At 43.4% G+C, this 16,251-nt stretch overlaps 2 protein-coding genes across 2 annotated transcripts in view; both read left to right on the forward strand.

Moving 5' to 3' along the window:
- wu:fj29h11 (protein NO VEIN) overlaps nt 1-4,741 on the forward strand; it is a 54,462-nt gene extending 49,721 nt beyond the window's left edge. Inside the window, exon 46 of the mRNA XM_032502313.1 lies at nt 4,631-4,741. Coding sequence (XP_032358204.1) covers nt 4,631-4,722 — 92 coding nt within the window. The 3' untranslated portion in view covers nt 4,723-4,741. The remainder of the gene's footprint in view (nt 1-4,630) is intronic.
- On the forward strand, nt 1,689-14,922 carry bsk146 (brain specific kinase 146). The gene is made up of 5 exons (XM_032502329.1): nt 1,689-1,964; nt 11,075-11,330; nt 11,444-11,646; nt 12,294-12,485; nt 12,563-14,922. The coding sequence occupies exons 2-5, from the start codon at nt 11,159-11,161 to the stop codon at nt 13,301-13,303; spliced, it is 1,308 nt and encodes a 435-aa protein (XP_032358220.1). The 5' UTR covers nt 1,689-1,964; nt 11,075-11,158; the 3' UTR covers nt 13,304-14,922.
- The last annotated feature ends 1,329 nt before the right edge of the window (nt 14,923-16,251 follow it).

Here is a 16,251-nt window from a genome sequence, read left to right on the forward strand (position 1 = left end):
CAGGGGACCAGGTCTCGTGGAGCTCTGCTGCAGTGGAAAATGGGCTGGCCTTGGATTTTCGAGCCAACAAACGGTCCTCTCGAGCAGTTGTCTTGCGGGGTCTGCCTGACCTGGGCTTGTCAAAAACATCTCCAGTGTCTTCAGATGTTTTTTTAATCCTCTGTACTTGACGCTGAGACACATTGAAGGTGTCTGCCACATCAGCAGTGGATCTGGTCTTCAGCCTCTTGATAATCAAAACCTTAGTCTCAGGTTGAAGGCCTGTTTTCAGAGGTCTAGTTGCAGTTGATGTGAAGGTCTAGTGTACTGGGGTTGTTTTTATACACACCTGAGACCTGATTGATCCATTATTAGTCCCAGGTGAAGCTCATATGACAAGGAGACAACACTTATGTCTTTGCAAAAATTGACTCAATGGGCTTTACCAAGCTGTGAATATTAGAATACTTTCTTTTTGCACTGAAACATTATTACAAAAGCTGTTGGGATTAAAATGAGCCATTTCTTGTAAATAAATCTTGATTAGAAATATATTTCAGCGGCACTTCAGGTCAATTTGCACACAAGCGACAAGACTTTTGTCAGGGACTGTATATCAATAGATCAATAGATAGATAGATAGATCAATAGATAGATAGATATATAGCTATATAAATAGATAGATAGACAAATAGATAGATAGATAGATAGATAATAGATAGATAGATAGATAGATAGATAGATAGATAGATAGATAGATAGATAGATAGATAGATAGATAGATAGATAGATATTGACCCCAATAAAAATGGAAATTACAGTGTTCCAGCAGCAAAATCAGTCACACAGCACAGAATGTAAATATAAATGAAATACTAGGAAAAATATGTATACACACAATACACATGACATAATAAGAGGATTAATAGGTCACAGACTGAATGGTACACAGTTGTGGTTGATAATGGCAGGAACGCCATGAAGACCTGTAGTAGTGTTGCATTTAATGAACTGAAACCCCTACATCTCTTTGATAAAAAAAAAACCAACAGACTGCCAAAACCAACAGACTCAGGAACAGTTTCTACCCACAAGCCATCACTCTGATGAACAGCTGACTTCTGACCCACAGTGTCAGGTTCAGTTCTGGTCAATAACCCTGTAACACTGTCTCTACAGCACCTGGTCACTGGTTCCACTTATTATTCCACTTAATTAGTATTATTCATCATTCCCATTCTCACATCTCACTTATCATTTTTTTATGTATTCATCATTCTCATTTTCCTAATACATAATTCATAATTCATATCTTAATACTGTTCATACTGTTCATATTGTAATACAATAACATAATACTATTCATCCCAGTATCCTATGCACTATGCCCCACATTTAAATCATTTTATTGATCTCTTCATTGCACTCACGCCTCTATATTGTTTTCGTTTAGAGTATGTATATGTTGTGTGTATATTAGTGTGTATATTTTTGTTTTAGTTGTTTTGTATGTGTAAGCACAGTGTGAGTAACAATGCTCCAAAGAAAAATTACCTTGCAAATGAAGCTGATTCTGATTCTGATATTTCCAGCTGCCCCTGAATGCACCATAGTCTGTACGGAGACAGCGAGCAGCGGCGGCCACCGGCGGAGCAGCGCTGCGATTGGCCAGAGCAGAAGGGGGGGGGGGGGGGCTTTTTCTCCCTTCTCCTCGCCTCCTCTGCTGCTTCCCCTCTCCTCTCCTCTCCGCCCATCCTGGAGGACAGAGCGATGCGGAGACAATAGGACGCGGAGCCGGAGGAGTCTGCAGGATGCTCGGCGCCACATCCACCGACACACGGCTGCACGGAGGCTGTTCACAGGAGACCGGGCGTTTCTCCCAACTCACCTGGCCTTAGTATGCTCCCAGACACCCCCCTCCCCTCCCCCGTGTGTTGGACCGACAGTGCGGACTCCACAGCCTCCATATGGGTACCAATTGAAGGGTGAGTAGCGAAATCAACCCGGATTTACGCTTGTATCTATCCTCACCTGCACCCTGACTACCCCGCATCTCTCTGACTTACTATAATAATTCAAATTATACAGCAATTAGCCTACAAAAATAACATTTAAAATAACTGCATTACACTGTGTTTCCTTGTATCTATAATCAACTAGGCCTATTCTGTGCATCAGCATACAGAAATCTCCTTAAAGGTGGTTATTGATCACAACACAATCTCTCTCACCGCTCCCTAAACCCCCCCCCCCCCCATGCATCCTCTGTTTTGGTATCTGCAGCAGCTCGTGCATGTGTGTGTGTGTGTTTGTGTGTGTGTGTGTGGGGGGGGGGTAATGACAGTGATTTTCCTCAGAGCCAGTGCATTCTGGGGTAACACCAACGTGACACAGCCTGGCTAAATGCTGGAAGCTGAACATAATAGAAGGCCATGATGTTTACATCCGGACCACCTTCATCCCCATGCTTGTTTCAGTGCATGCTGGGCCAAAAAACTGAATTAAAAGGCCTCGGCCGTGTTTGCACCTGTTATGTTGCAGTATTGCCACCCAGAAAACTTGCTACTGAGTGACATTCTCAATTAATGTAGGAGTAAACCTCACATTTACCTTGTGTGAGTTCCTTATTTAGTGTTAGAGTCAATTTCTTTATGTATTTGTATGAGCCCTATGTGTGTGTGTGTGTGTGTGTGTGTGTGTGTGTGTGTGTGTGTGTGTGTGTGTGTGTGTGTTTGGTGTGAGCCCGAGACACAGCTGATCAAAGTGAGTTTAAGCTTCTTGATGGCACATTAAAGCAGACAGACACTCTCTCACACAGACACACACACACACACACACACACACACACACACACACACACGGAAAACACACTCCAGCGTGATGAGTCACAGATCCCAATGTAGGCCACAGAGACGTTCTAACAGCGGTGGTAACTTCACCTGGTAGGCAAATGGGAGATGTTCTGATGTTGCTGACAGACAAAGAGACAATGTTTGATGTACAGTGGATATATATAGAGTCTACACACCCTGTATGATAAATCATGTCAGAACTTTTTACACTTTTAATGTGACTATAATGGGAAGAATTCAATTGGAAAAAAACTGAAATCTTCGAGGTTGACAAATACAAAATAACCTTACAATAACCTGGTTGCATGAGTGCGCACACCCTCTTATAACTGGGGCTGTGGCTGTGTTCAGAATGAACCAATCCCATTCAAACTCATGTTAAATAGAAGTTACCTCCCATCATTTAAAGGGACTCTGGTAAATCCCAAATGAAGTTCAGCTGTTCAAATAGGATTTTCCTGACATTTTCTTCATCTCAGAGCCAAAGCCATGGTCCGCGGAGGGCTTCCAAACCATCAGAGGGATCAGGAGAAGGGTACAAAAGACTTTCCAAAGCTTTAAACATACCGTGGAACACAGTCAAGATAGTCATCATCAAGTGGAGAAAATATGGCACAACAGAGACATTACCAAGAACAGGACGTCCCTCCAAAATTGATGACAAGACGAGAAGAAAACAGTTTAGGGAGGCTTCCAAGAGGCCTACGGCAACATTAAAGGAGCAAGGAGGAATTTGTGGCAAGTACTGGCTGTGTGCTCCATGTGACAACAATCTCCCGTATTCTTCAAATCAATGGGCTTTGGGCTAAGGTGGCAAGCCTTTTCTTACAAAGAAAAACATCCAAGCCTGGCTGAAGTCTGCAAAAACCAACATCAAGTCTCCCAAAAGCATGTGGGGAAAATGGGTTCTGGTCTGATGAAAGCAAGGTTGAACTTTTTGGCCGTAATTCCAAAAGATACACTCTAAGAAATAAATCCGTAAAATAGCAGAAAAAACGTTCCGGCCGCTCATTCACTGTAATTAAAAACCAAAATTGAAGAAAAAATTGCACCTGAAGTAAAAAAAAATCAGAACATTTTCTGTTATTTCAAATGTTATTTCACATTCTCTCAGATAAAGTCGTTTGGACGCTTGTTTTAACGCTTCTTGTTTCCTTTTTGGCGCTTTTTTTTACACATTTTTAACGCTTTTTGTTCTACTTTTGAAGCTTTTTTGAGGCTTTTGACGCTCCATTATCCAGGAACCTATGGGGAAATGCAGACGGCGAAATGGCCTCCAGGGCCGCCAAAAGTCGCCGGAGCACAGATGAAGTTCCCATAATGCACTCTGAAATATAAATGAACACAAATACAACTGGGAATCACTTTCTATGGACAACATTTGTTAGAAAACATACAGTCTGTAACTGTTAATTAACAGACATTTCTTAGAGTGTGTGTTTGGCGCAAAAACAATGTTGCACATCAGCCAAAGAACACCATGCCCACAGCGAAGCATGGTGGTGGCAGCATCGTGCTTTGGGGCTGGCTTTCTTCAGTCAGGGTGGAGGCGACTTTGGCACAAAACCTTCTGGCTTCCGTTAGAAAGATGGAGTGGAAGTTCACCTTTCGGCATGACAATGATCCAAAGCACACATCCAAATCCGCCAAAGCATGGGTTCTCTAAAAGAAGATGAAGGTTTTGGAATGGCCCAGCCCAGAGCTGAATCCAACTGAACATCTGTGGGGTGATCTTAATAGGGCTTGGCACAGGAGATGTCCTCGCAGTATGATACATTTGGAGCACTTTTGCAAAGAAGAGTGCAAACAAATTTCACAACAGTTGGCCACTAGGGGGCGCTACAAATACAAAAAGTTTATATCTCATGAACCGCGCATCGAATTTTTATAAAATTTGATGGGTACCATCTAGGGCCCCTGAGGCACCCCTTACAACGGAGTAACGATTGGTTGGAGTGGGCTTGGCCTATAGGCCCACGTTTGGAAATTGCCTTTTATATAGCGCTTTTCTAGTCTTAACAACCACTCAAAGCACTCTTACATCATACAGGAACCATCCTCACACATTCTTACACTACTGTACAAGGTGCCACCTGCTCATCAGATATACATTCACACTGGGGTTCAGTGTCTTGCCCAAGGGACACACTTTGACATGGGATTGCAGGGCCAGGACCAACCTTTCAACTGGGAAGCAACCACCCTACCACTGAGCCACAGACGCCCAAGATGAAATGTCATAGCTAATAGACTCCTACCCAAAAAGACTGAGTGCTGTAAAGAAATCAAAAGGTGCTTCAACAAGGTATTAGTCTAAGGGTGGGCACACTTATGGAACCAGGTTATTGTAGGTTTAAGGGGTCCAAGCCTGAGGGGCTGGGAACGGTAGCAAGGCTACGCGGTTCACACAGCAGGGCTGTGGAACCCTATTGTTTTTCTAAAGATTAATTTCCTCCATATTATTATTCTTCTTCTCCACTCTGACCTCCTGTCCACAATGTGGTTTAGAGCCTTCATTCATTCTGGTCCTCGCCTTTGGAACTCCCTCCCGCTATCCCTCCGTACCGTAGAGTCACTGCCCACCTTTTAAACCTCCATCAAAAATCACCTTTTCCCAAAGGCGGGAATAATAATAATAATGGAAAGATTGCTTCATTTTATTTTCTATCTCAATTTTTTAATGTTTGTTTTAATTTATTCATAATTGCCTTTTAACTGTATTTCTTGCTTGTTTTAACTGTAAGGTGTCCTTGAGTGCTATGAAAGGCGCCCAGAAATAAAATAAATATATATACAGTATATCTATAACATTGTATTATATTATGACGGCAAACTCTTAATAACTGTGAATGAAAACCATCAATAATTCATTCATTATGTTAGTTTTTAATTTCAGCTAGCTCAGAAATCAGAAATCTCTTGCAACCATGATATGGTTCTTTTTGTGATACTCAATAATAGATCATATTGGATTATTATTGGACCAGCCCTACTGTTAAAGACAACAAATAAAAGATAACTTTTGCTAATGGAAAAACAAAAACAAACAGCTTAATTTGATACAACTCCACTTGAAATGTGCTTTATTGGTTTTCCATTGACAAAAGTTGTAGATACTGTAGTACCTGATACCTGTACTTTTGGTTTACCACCTTGGTCAAGGTTCCAACAGAGCTACGCCCCTATTGGTCAGAGAGAACGGTCACATACTGCATCAACCATCCATCCATCTTCATCCGCTTATCCGGTATCGGGTCGCGGGGGCAGCAGCTCCAGCAGGGGACCCCAAACTTCCCTTTCCCGAGCCACATCAACCAGCTCCAACTGGGGGATCCCGAGGCGTTCCCAGGCCAGGTTGGAGATTTAATCTCGCCACCTGGTCCTGGGTCTCCCCCGAGGCCTCCTCCCAGCTGGACGTGCCTGGAACACCTCCCTAGGGAGGCGCCCAGGAGGCATCCTTACCAGATGCCCGAACCACCTCAACTGGCTCCTTTCGACGCGAAGGAGCAGCGGCTCTACTCCGAGCTCCTCTCGGATGACTGAGCTTCTCACCCTATCTCTAAGGGAGACGCCAGCCACCCTCCTGAGGAAACCCATTTTGGCCGCTTGTACCCTGGATCTCGTCCTTTTGGTCATGACCACTGCATCAACACCGTTTTTAAATCATGGGGCAGCTATGGCTTGGGTGGTAGAGTAGTCACCCACCAATTGGAAGGTTGACAGTTCAATCCCTGTCCCTGCAGTCTTATGTTGAATTGTCTTTGGGCAAGACACTGAACCTCAAGTTATCCCCGATGCTGCGCCATCAGGGTGTAGGTGTTTATCTGATGAGTAGGCGGCGTCTTGTACGCCGTCCTCGGTCACAGTGTGTGAATGGTTCCTGTGCTATGTAAAAATGCATTTACATTTACAATAGCAACTGCAGTTTGGTTTATTTACCCATATTCTTTTTTTCCAAATGGCAGTCCACAAAGCCACGCTGTGGTCAGTTGATGAAGAGCAGACATTCCTCTGGTTGGTCGCTGATCTTGTGTCACAGATGATGTCACTGCTATGACACGCAGAGTCCCGCCTACATTGACTGGGTAGTATATGCGGTGTAACTACCTAGCTTCTGCTACCACTAGCTTCATATTTAGCTTCATATTTCCTGTACATTCATGAGTGGTATCAACCTTTTCATCTAACTGTCTGCACAAATGCCGAAAGCTTTGTTTCCCAAAATGTAGAACTATTCTTTACACACACATTTTAGAAATACTATTAAATCTTTTATAAGCAGGTTAATGCCCTTCGACGTGTCCATAATCCAATCCGTTGTGGGCGCCGTCCTATATTTCTCATATTGCGACTTGATATAATCTTTCGTTAGACCCTTCCATGCCGGTAAACACCCAGGTCTTTCATAATCCACGCCTTCAGTTTGTAACGCAAGTCCATAATGAGATAACTCTGGTGACATCGTCATGACATCATAAGGGGGGATTTTCCAGAGCCACAGAAGATGATATGCTGTTTTCATGTATAAAATCGGTGGAGGGCAACTTTAAAGCCAGAATATGGGATTGGGAACTTGTTAATGAGAAAGGTTTGAAGGTAGTTCTAGGCCGTGAAAGAGTTCTAATTACAATAAGGTCAGGGGTCGTGGGTCAGGGGTCGGGGGTCAGTTACAGAAAGAGGAGTTCTGAATACTTATTTTTCTAACCTTTAGATAAAGCTGTAAATGAGGTCAAAAATCATGTCAGTAGGGGGGTGTTGGCTAGTGGAGCCGAGATATTGGAACACACACACACACACACTCGCTTGCTGGTACTTTGCTACTCAACAGTCGTTGTCATTGTGTGCCTACCTCTCTCTCCTTTCTCATTATTTTCTCTCCAATACACCATTCCCTGTCCATGCCTTGTCACACACAACCACTTTGAGAATGTGTGTGTGCAGTCAGTCATTTCTGGTCTTGCTGCCTTTTTGTAAACCAAAGACAATTCCTTTGTGGACGTTACATTTATCGGCTCAATGTCTGTGTTGAGCTGTGTTTGTTTGGGGCTCGGAAAACTGAAAGGTCGTAGAAAAAATGTGAAAATGGCGTTGGCTCTAATTGTTCCGGGGCGGCGTTGCTTCGTCAGCGGGGGTGGATGTGGCCGTGTTCCTCGCCTGGTCTTGCTGGTTGCATAAGCAGTCTGGGTTAGCCGGCTGCAGTCCCTGGTCGCAGAGTGTCAGTGTTGAGCGAGGAGGCGGGAAGAGGTGGGGGGGGCTGGATTTGCGGTCACTTCACAGGAATTTTGTGTCCGTTTTAGTATGTTGCATTTGAAGGCCTGTGGGAGTGTACAGGTGCAGGTTCCTGAGGAGGAAAATAGGATTTTTATAGAATGGTTAGTTTAAAGCTGCAAGCAAATCACTACCACATGCATTTTTTGGATAATTTTTTAAATCATTACTAGAGTTGCACCATTTATTTTCATCATCAGTTCATCTGTTGATAGATTTTTGGAATAATCGGTTGTAATTGTTTAGTCTTAAAAATATCCGACACTAGTGGAAATTGCTGATCACAATTGACCATGACACAAGTTAACATCACAAGATTGTGTCCAAAACTCCATAATATACATTTTATAATAAAATAAACAGCAGTAAGACATAAAGGTTTCTGGAGCCAGCATGTGCTTGGAATTTTTGCTTGATGAATAATTAAAAAAAATATTTTATTATCAAAATTGTTGTTGATTCATTTTACCTTTTGATATGGAGGCTAATTATTAGTTTTAATATACTGTAAATTGGTGGCCTTGGAACTCCAAACCCAGCGGGAAGTACACCACTGACATTATCACCTTTTAAAATAGTTATGGAAAACTTGTTAGCCCAATGTAGCTACATTAGCATTCATTTAAGTGCAGATGAATAAATGTAAAGGAAACCTGAGCAAATATTAACTTTGAGGTTTCACAGTTGCCTCGACAATAAGCTAAGTTATAGAAATGATTTAGAAACACGAGCATGAAGTCAAACAAGATTTTCAGCATTGCTGTTTCAACTGTATTCCTCTGCAGAACCAACACACACACACACACACACACACACACACACACACACACACACACACACACACACACACACACACGTTCCATGTGTGAGACTCGGGATCAGAAGTGCCACAGTACTAAGCGCTTCTTATCCTGGACAGAAAATAACGGCCTTCTCTGTCTTCAACTGCCTGGCTTCCCCCCCTGTGTGTGTGTGTGTGTGTGTGTGTGTGTGTGTGTGTGTGTTTATCACGTATCCGAGAGCTTTTACTTAAGCGAGGGAGAGCGGTACAGTACATCCTCTCTCCGCTGCCATTCATCACCCAAACTGACTCATCTCGCCTCACCTGCTGGTGTCAGCCCCTTTTCAGAGGCCTGTGACGGGGATGACGTGTGTGTGTGTGTGTGTGTGTGTGTGTGTGTGTGTGTGTGTGTGTGTGTGTGTGTGGTGTGTGTGTGTGACACGTCGTTGGTAGTCTGACTCACCGTGTAGACTATTGGTCTAAGCCTTCCGATGCCTATTTTAGACAGAATTCTCCTCCCCTCCTTCTATCGTCCCTATCTATTTTGCCAGGACATTATTGCTGGGGGGGCTGCCCAAGACAGCTGTGATTGGTTTAACACAAGCAAGCCAAAGCGTTCCCCCCCTATACTAGTACAATAACAGATGGAGATTACATAGCTGGTGACTTAACATGTGATGAAGCAGGTCATGGCAGCTGTTCAACCCATAGAAGAATCTACCAACACCTCTCCCTTCTCATTAGGTCGGAACCCGGAAGTCCAGTTCTTCTTTGAGACCAGGTCCCTCGGTGCACGACTTGCCATCTCTTCCCCCCCCCTCGCTCTCTTTCTCCTCCACACTGTCACGTGATGACAAACAAAACATAAGCGTTTTTAGGCATTAAATTAATTATATTTAATATTTAATCCTTGTCTCCTACATAGGTGCATTGCATTTTTTTTAAATGACAGTATTGAAACTGATACCGTTGCTGTTTTCTTACTGCGTAAAGCCCCCCAACCTTAGTGTGTGGAGCGTGCGTGCGTGCGTGCTTGCGTGCGTGCGTGCGTGCGTGTGCAAAGTCGTAAATTTTTTCCACATGTGCTTGGATCTATAGAGTGAATAATCACACTGCAGCAAACAATGGATTTGCAAAAAAAGGACATTTATTTGCTGTGTGTGTGTGTGTGTGTGTGTGTGTGTGTGTGTGTGTGTGTGTGTGTGTGTGTGTGTGTGTGTGTGTGTGTGTGTGTGTGTTTGAGAGAGCTCACAGCTCAGCTCTAGCATTCCCCTTGGCGAGCAGCATTTAGAATTACTTCAGCCTTCACTGCAGATGATAAGCATTTTCATTGACTATCACACTGCAGATCAGAGCAGCAGAGCAGACGCTGAGCTGCAACATCGTCATCCATCGCCGGCCTTAAAAACCAACACACACTTTATTAAAATTACACTATTACACTCTGTAGTTATTACACACAGGCTCAGGTTCTATACATGCACTAAATGGAGAGGTGTCAGAGTGGGGGGGCTGCCTATAGTGCCTTGCTCAAGAGCCCCCCCTTGGCAGTGCCCAGGAGGTGAACTGGCACCTCTCCAGCTACCAATCCACCACCATACTTTGGTCCATATGGGGACTTGAACCAGCGATGGTTCTGGTCTCCCAACCCAACCCAATTCCCTACTGACTGAGCTACTGCCCCCCCCATACTAATGGATACTAATGGAGCTCCCTGCCCTCCACCCTCTGGACACAGTGACAATTAATGTGACTTGCGAGGCTCAACATGCCCTTGTTATCTCATCAAACATACCTGAAATCTCAGATTTTGTTATAAAAATTGTATTCTGTATTTCTTTATCATCATATTTTACAAGTGAAATGTTGGAAAACCACAAAAAAGTTTCAGATGTAAAATGGTTTTTCCACATGATAAACATATGATACAGTTTCCATCAAATCATTTCATTGAATACTACGTATATGGTGATTAGCTTTTTATTTATCTTTTGCAGATTGCAACTTTTTGGATGAATTTTTTGATTGCTAATAGTTATGACAATTATTTAACAAGTCCGGTTTCCAACACACACATACACACACACACAGAATCCTCAGTTTATGGTTTAAAATGATGTAATTATAATAGGATTTTTATGGTTTAAATTTATAATGTCAATTAAAAAATGTGTCCTCTCTCATTTCCGTACAGTGACACCAGCTGTTAGCTGTCCCACCTGAGCCCGTCTGTTTCCCAGTTTTTCGTCCTGGTCCGTCCCCCAAAGCAGTCCCGAGCATGAGTTCTTCACCGCTGGTATCTCGGGCCAACATGGACATCCTGGACGAGCTGCAGCTGATCGCAGCCCAGAACCTGGAGAGGCTGGAGGTGAACAAGTACTACGAGGTGATCCGGGAGCTGGGCAAGGGCACCTACGGCAAGGTGGATCTGGTCATTCACAAGATCAGAGGTGAGGGGAAACACACACACACACCCATACACACGAACAATATCCTGCTGCTTTAAATATGCAGCAACAAAAACACAAAAGTCTATTATTTTTTCTCCACTTTGCCCAATAAGGTACAAAAATGGCACTGAAGTTCCTGAAGAAGAAGACAACGAAGCTGAAGTCGTTCCTGCGGGAGTACAGCATCTCCCTCTACCTGTCCCCCTGCCCGTTCATCATCAACATGTTCGGCATCGCTTTTGAGACAGACGACTACTATGTGTTCGCACAGGAGTACGCCCTGGCAGGGGACCTTTTCGATATCATTCCTCCACAGGTGCACCATCTGATTTTTTATTCTGGTTATTGCTTCTTTGCATCACTGCTTTTGGGTTAAGGACTTAAGCGAAAATATCTGTCTCGACAAGTTCTTAAGAAGTTTAACCTTCATGTTGTCATCACAAAAAATGGGCCTTCGAAATAAGCTAAAAATGTCAACATTAAAAAAACAACTTTTTTTCATGGTTGACGGGAAGACAACACAAGGGTTCAACACAGTTGAGTCAGTAATGGGGTACACAAGTCCTGGCCTCAGACACAGGTCTATCTCGAGCCGCTAGTCTCTGGACTTGGACTCACGACTTGGATTTCGACTGAGACTTTAGGATTTATGAAATGGCACTCAAGCATTCATGAACTAGGACTTGGAAGTTTTTGACTATTTTTATGCGTAACAGGCAGTGATAGAGTACTTAAGTCTTGGACTAGGACTCGACTCAGACTCAAGTTGCTATTCTTTGGACTTGTGACTCGACTCAGACTCAAACTCAGGTAATGGTGACTCAACTCAGACTCAAGACTTGACTCGGAGTCGACAGTTGTAACTGGTGTAAGATGGATCAGTGAGTAGTGGTGCATGTTTTATTGGTGTATATACCCTACCGCAGGTATTGATCTGATCTCCCTCCGTCCTCGTTCCTTCAGGTTGGTCTTCCTGAGGCGGTGGCAAAGCGCTGTGTGCACCAAGTAGCCATCGCTCTGGACTACCTGCACTGTAAGAAGCTGGTCCACAGGGACATAAAGCCCGAAAACATCCTCATTTTTGACCGAGAGTGCCGCAAAGTTAAGCTGTCGGATTTCGGCATGACCCGCCGAGCCGGCTCACCTGTGAAAAGAGTGAGTATCAATCTATGATCTCGGGAATTCTGTCTTGTTTTGACCATGGTGCTGACTTGTTGGGTTTCCCCTTGCAGGTGAGCGGCACCATTCCCTACACCGCCCCGGAGCTCTGTGACGTGTCCCGCCACGAGGGTTTCTGCGTGGACTACAGCACCGACGTCTGGGCCTTCGGGGTGCTGCTCTTCTGCATGCTGACTGGCAACTTCCCCTGGGAGAAGGCGCTGCCCTCCGACTCCTTCTACCAGGAGTTCATCCGCTGGCAGAGGAGGAGGACAAACACGGTGCCGTCCCAGTGGAGACGCTTCACCGAGCAGGCGCTCCGCATGTTTCGGCGGCTGCTCTCCGTGGAGCAGGACCGCCGCTGCTCCGTCAAAGAGGTTTTCGGGTACTTCAGCCACTCTTGGATGCTGGACGCGGAGAACAACACCAACAACGGCAATGGCAACAGCAACGGCGGAGGTGGTGGAGAGAGGGTGGGCGGTGGAGGAGGAGGAGGAGGAGGAGGGGTGCGGGGAGAGGGCGATGGCACTATCTCGTCATCGTCATCCGGGGAGGAAGACGAGGAGCTCCTTGTGGAGAAAATGAAACAGCAGACTTTATCTCCTCTCTCTCCCATGTCTCCGGTGGCAGTGGAGAGGGGGAGCGGGGGCGGGGCTAAGGCTGGGATGATGGAACCAGGCGGCGGCCACCATTTTGTGTCCGTCTCCACCAACAGCTCCGTGTCCTCCACCAACAGCTACGACCGAATGCCGCGAGAGAACAGTTCCCCGGGTGGCCGCATGCTGGTGGCCACGCCCATCGAAATCTGCGTCTGAGCGCATCAGAACGTTGACGTCTTCATGGATCCACAAACACACTTTTATACCTCTCATCCAAACACATAGATGTGCATGCATGGAACAAAATAACAAACTGATCATGAGTACTAACATGTATCCTGTTATAAACATCTTGGGAAAGGAACAGCACATGAAAGACTTAACAGAGAGTATTTGTAGAATGCGTACATTTTGCATGTGGTAGGTTTTTTTTTGGTCGAACTGGAGTCAAAAGACTCCACAAAAAGCCCCATTTACGCTTTGAATTCAATGGCAGTTTCGTTAAAACCCAGAGGAAAAATTGCTACCAATAGAGATTCTGTCCGCGAAACCATCCGAAAAGAAGACCAAAATGTAGTTCTTAAAGCAATACTTTCAGCAAAAAAAAAAGGCAAATAGAGACAAAAGTGTGCAGAGTACTGCGTGTATCTGTTGTACACTTATAAATGAAGCCAAGGGACAAAGGATTTTTTTTTATGAGAAGACTAAAACGGAGTTCAAGGAAGTAATTTGTAAGTAAAAAAACAAGACAAGCAGTGGTTTTAAGTGTTTCACTTGTGACAAAAAAAATGTGAAAAGTGTGAGTGTGTTGTGCGTGTTGTGTGCGTTTGAATCCAAAAGAAGTGGATTTATTTTGCTTTAAAAAGACTATTTTTTCTATTGGTTTTTTTTTTGTAAAGCAGCTTCCTTTGGGCTTTTTTTTGTTCGACTTCACGTTGGATTTTGGTGTTCTGGCACAGCTGTGCCAAATCTACTTCCATTTGGTTAGGTTAGCTGTACATATTGGTATTCATACCAATAATTTGATATCATTTATGAGGTTTGACCGATGGGTTTCAGGTGGAATATCTTACCGCTGTTGTGTAGACTGAGAGAAGGCTTATGATGTCTGTCAAACATATCTACTTCCCCGTTGAAAGAGGATTTTCTAGCCACTCTAAAAATTGTTTTTTTTTTTATAGCTTCTGTTTTATTTCTTTTTCCTCGGATTTTTTTTTTTTTATTGCTTATGTTTGTCTTCAACACGTTTAGCAAAATGTATCGTCTAAAAAGAAAAGAGTCAGTTAGCCTTTTGAATTCAATCCGAAGAAGAAAAAAAATCATACAAGATGTTAAAGAGTGACCTTTTATAATCTGCATGAAGAGTAGCTCAAACGTAACCTTATGGAGAAATTGAACCGGCTTTACGGGGGAAAAAAAAAAGGTTAAAAAAAGAAAATGTCGTAATGTGGAATTTCTGCTGTAGCACAGTTTCTTGCATTATGTCCCTGAGTGATGATCTCTTGAGACATCTTAGGGCTAAAAAAAAAACATAATAGAATAAATAGAAAATAATTTCTATTCATTGTGTTGTATTATGCATTACTATCAATGCAGTGAACCACCACCTGCAGGAAGAGAAAATAAGCAAAGCATGAGGACATAGAGCGGGAGCTTGAATTCAAACCACAAATAGAAAATTAAATGATGTCATATTTGCTTCTAAATTGCCACTTTTAGTGAAGCAGTGTGGCGTAGATAGATAGATAGATTTTTTTTTCTAGCAAGTTAAAATAACAGACAAAAAATGATCCATTAGTATCTTTGACTCAATATTGTCTAAATAATTTGAGGGGGGGAAAAAAAAGCATTGGACATAGGAATGGACATTTTGTGTGGTGCTTTCCAAAAAAATCAGTTTGCATGAACTTGTATGTGCTAAAGCTCTGTTGTGAAAACTCAGTGGTTCTCCTGTCACAAGCTGTAGTACTCCGTAGATATCTGTAGTCTAGCTGCAAACAACACGTTTCTTTATCTTGTGAGAGTCCGTAGCCTCAGCCGAGGATCGGCTAAACTCGGTTCAGCCCCCTTACAGAAACCGCTAGGATCATCTTCACCACGGCTGCTCCCGGATCAGCAATCGAGTATGCAAATTACTACATCTTGTGACAATCTCTGACCTCATTGGCAGCCTCCTGACTCAGAACAAAGGGCAGTCCTGATGCAGACACTGTGGCTGGGCTGTTTTCTAGAGCCAGCTGCAAGCAGCAGCGGCTCTGCAGCGTTCAGGCTCTAGACACATCCCGTTAAACCGGGGACGCGTCTCACGTGACTGTATCAAGACGCGATTACACAGGCCTGCACATTACCCCGTCATGGCATTCTTTCTCTACAGTCCCCCCCCCCGAAAAAAAACAACAACACCCTTCTACTTCTCCTTAGCCCTTCCTAGATTAATCCGTACTTATCAAACTAATTTAACAAACCATTTAGTCCAGTGAGAAACTCAGTAAATACGGCAGTGGTTGAGCCAAGGGCTGTCACTTATTGAAAAAAACAAAACAAATGAAATATAATTTGTTCATATTATATAAAACACAGCCCACATTGTTTAATCAGATACAGTGGTGCTCATAAGTTTACACGCCCATGCTTAAGTTGACTAAAAACAGGAATAAAAAAATCATCTTTTGTATATAGATCTTAATGCCTTAATTAAAAAAAAAGGAAAAATCCAACCTTTTAAGGACACCAATTTTCTTTGTGAATGAATAATGTATTGTAAATAAATAAATGTTCTTCCTTAAAATACAGGGGGCATAAGTATACACCCCCCTATGTTAAAATACAGGGGGCATAAGTATACACCCCCCTATGTTAAAATACAGGGGCATAAGTATACACCCCCCTATGTTAAAATACAGGGGGCATAAGTATACACCCCCCTATGTTAAATTCCCATAGAGGCAGGCAGATTTTATTATTAAAGGCCAGTTATTTCATGGATCAGGATACTATGCATCCTGATAAAGTTCCCTTGGCCTTTGGAATTTAAATACCCCCCCCCCACACACTTCATCACATACCCTTCACCATACCTAGAGATTGGCATGAGATACTTTCCATAAAATCATCTCTCAATGCCAATCAAACCGGCTATTAGTCTAACTGAAATAAAACCATGC

Source organism: Etheostoma spectabile, chromosome 21 (assembly GCF_008692095.1).
Source record: "Etheostoma spectabile isolate EspeVRDwgs_2016 chromosome 21, UIUC_Espe_1.0, whole genome shotgun sequence".
NCBI lineage: Eukaryota > Metazoa > Chordata > Actinopteri > Perciformes > Percidae > Etheostoma > Etheostoma spectabile.

What these genes read in the sequence shown, in the direction of transcription:
- bsk146 (XM_032502329.1), top strand. Translation starts at nt 11,159, where the DNA reads ATGAGTTCTTCACCGCTGGTATCTCGGGCCAACATGGACATCCTGGAC. An exon ending in GGTCATTCACAAGATCAGAG is followed by an intron (nt 11,331 to 11,443) that starts GTGAGGGGAAAC and finishes TTGCCCAATAAG; the next exon opens with GTACAAAAATGGCACTGAAG. An exon ending in CCGGCTCACCTGTGAAAAGA is followed by an intron (nt 12,486 to 12,562) that starts GTGAGTATCAAT and finishes TTCCCCTTGCAG; the next exon opens with GTGAGCGGCACCATTCCCTA.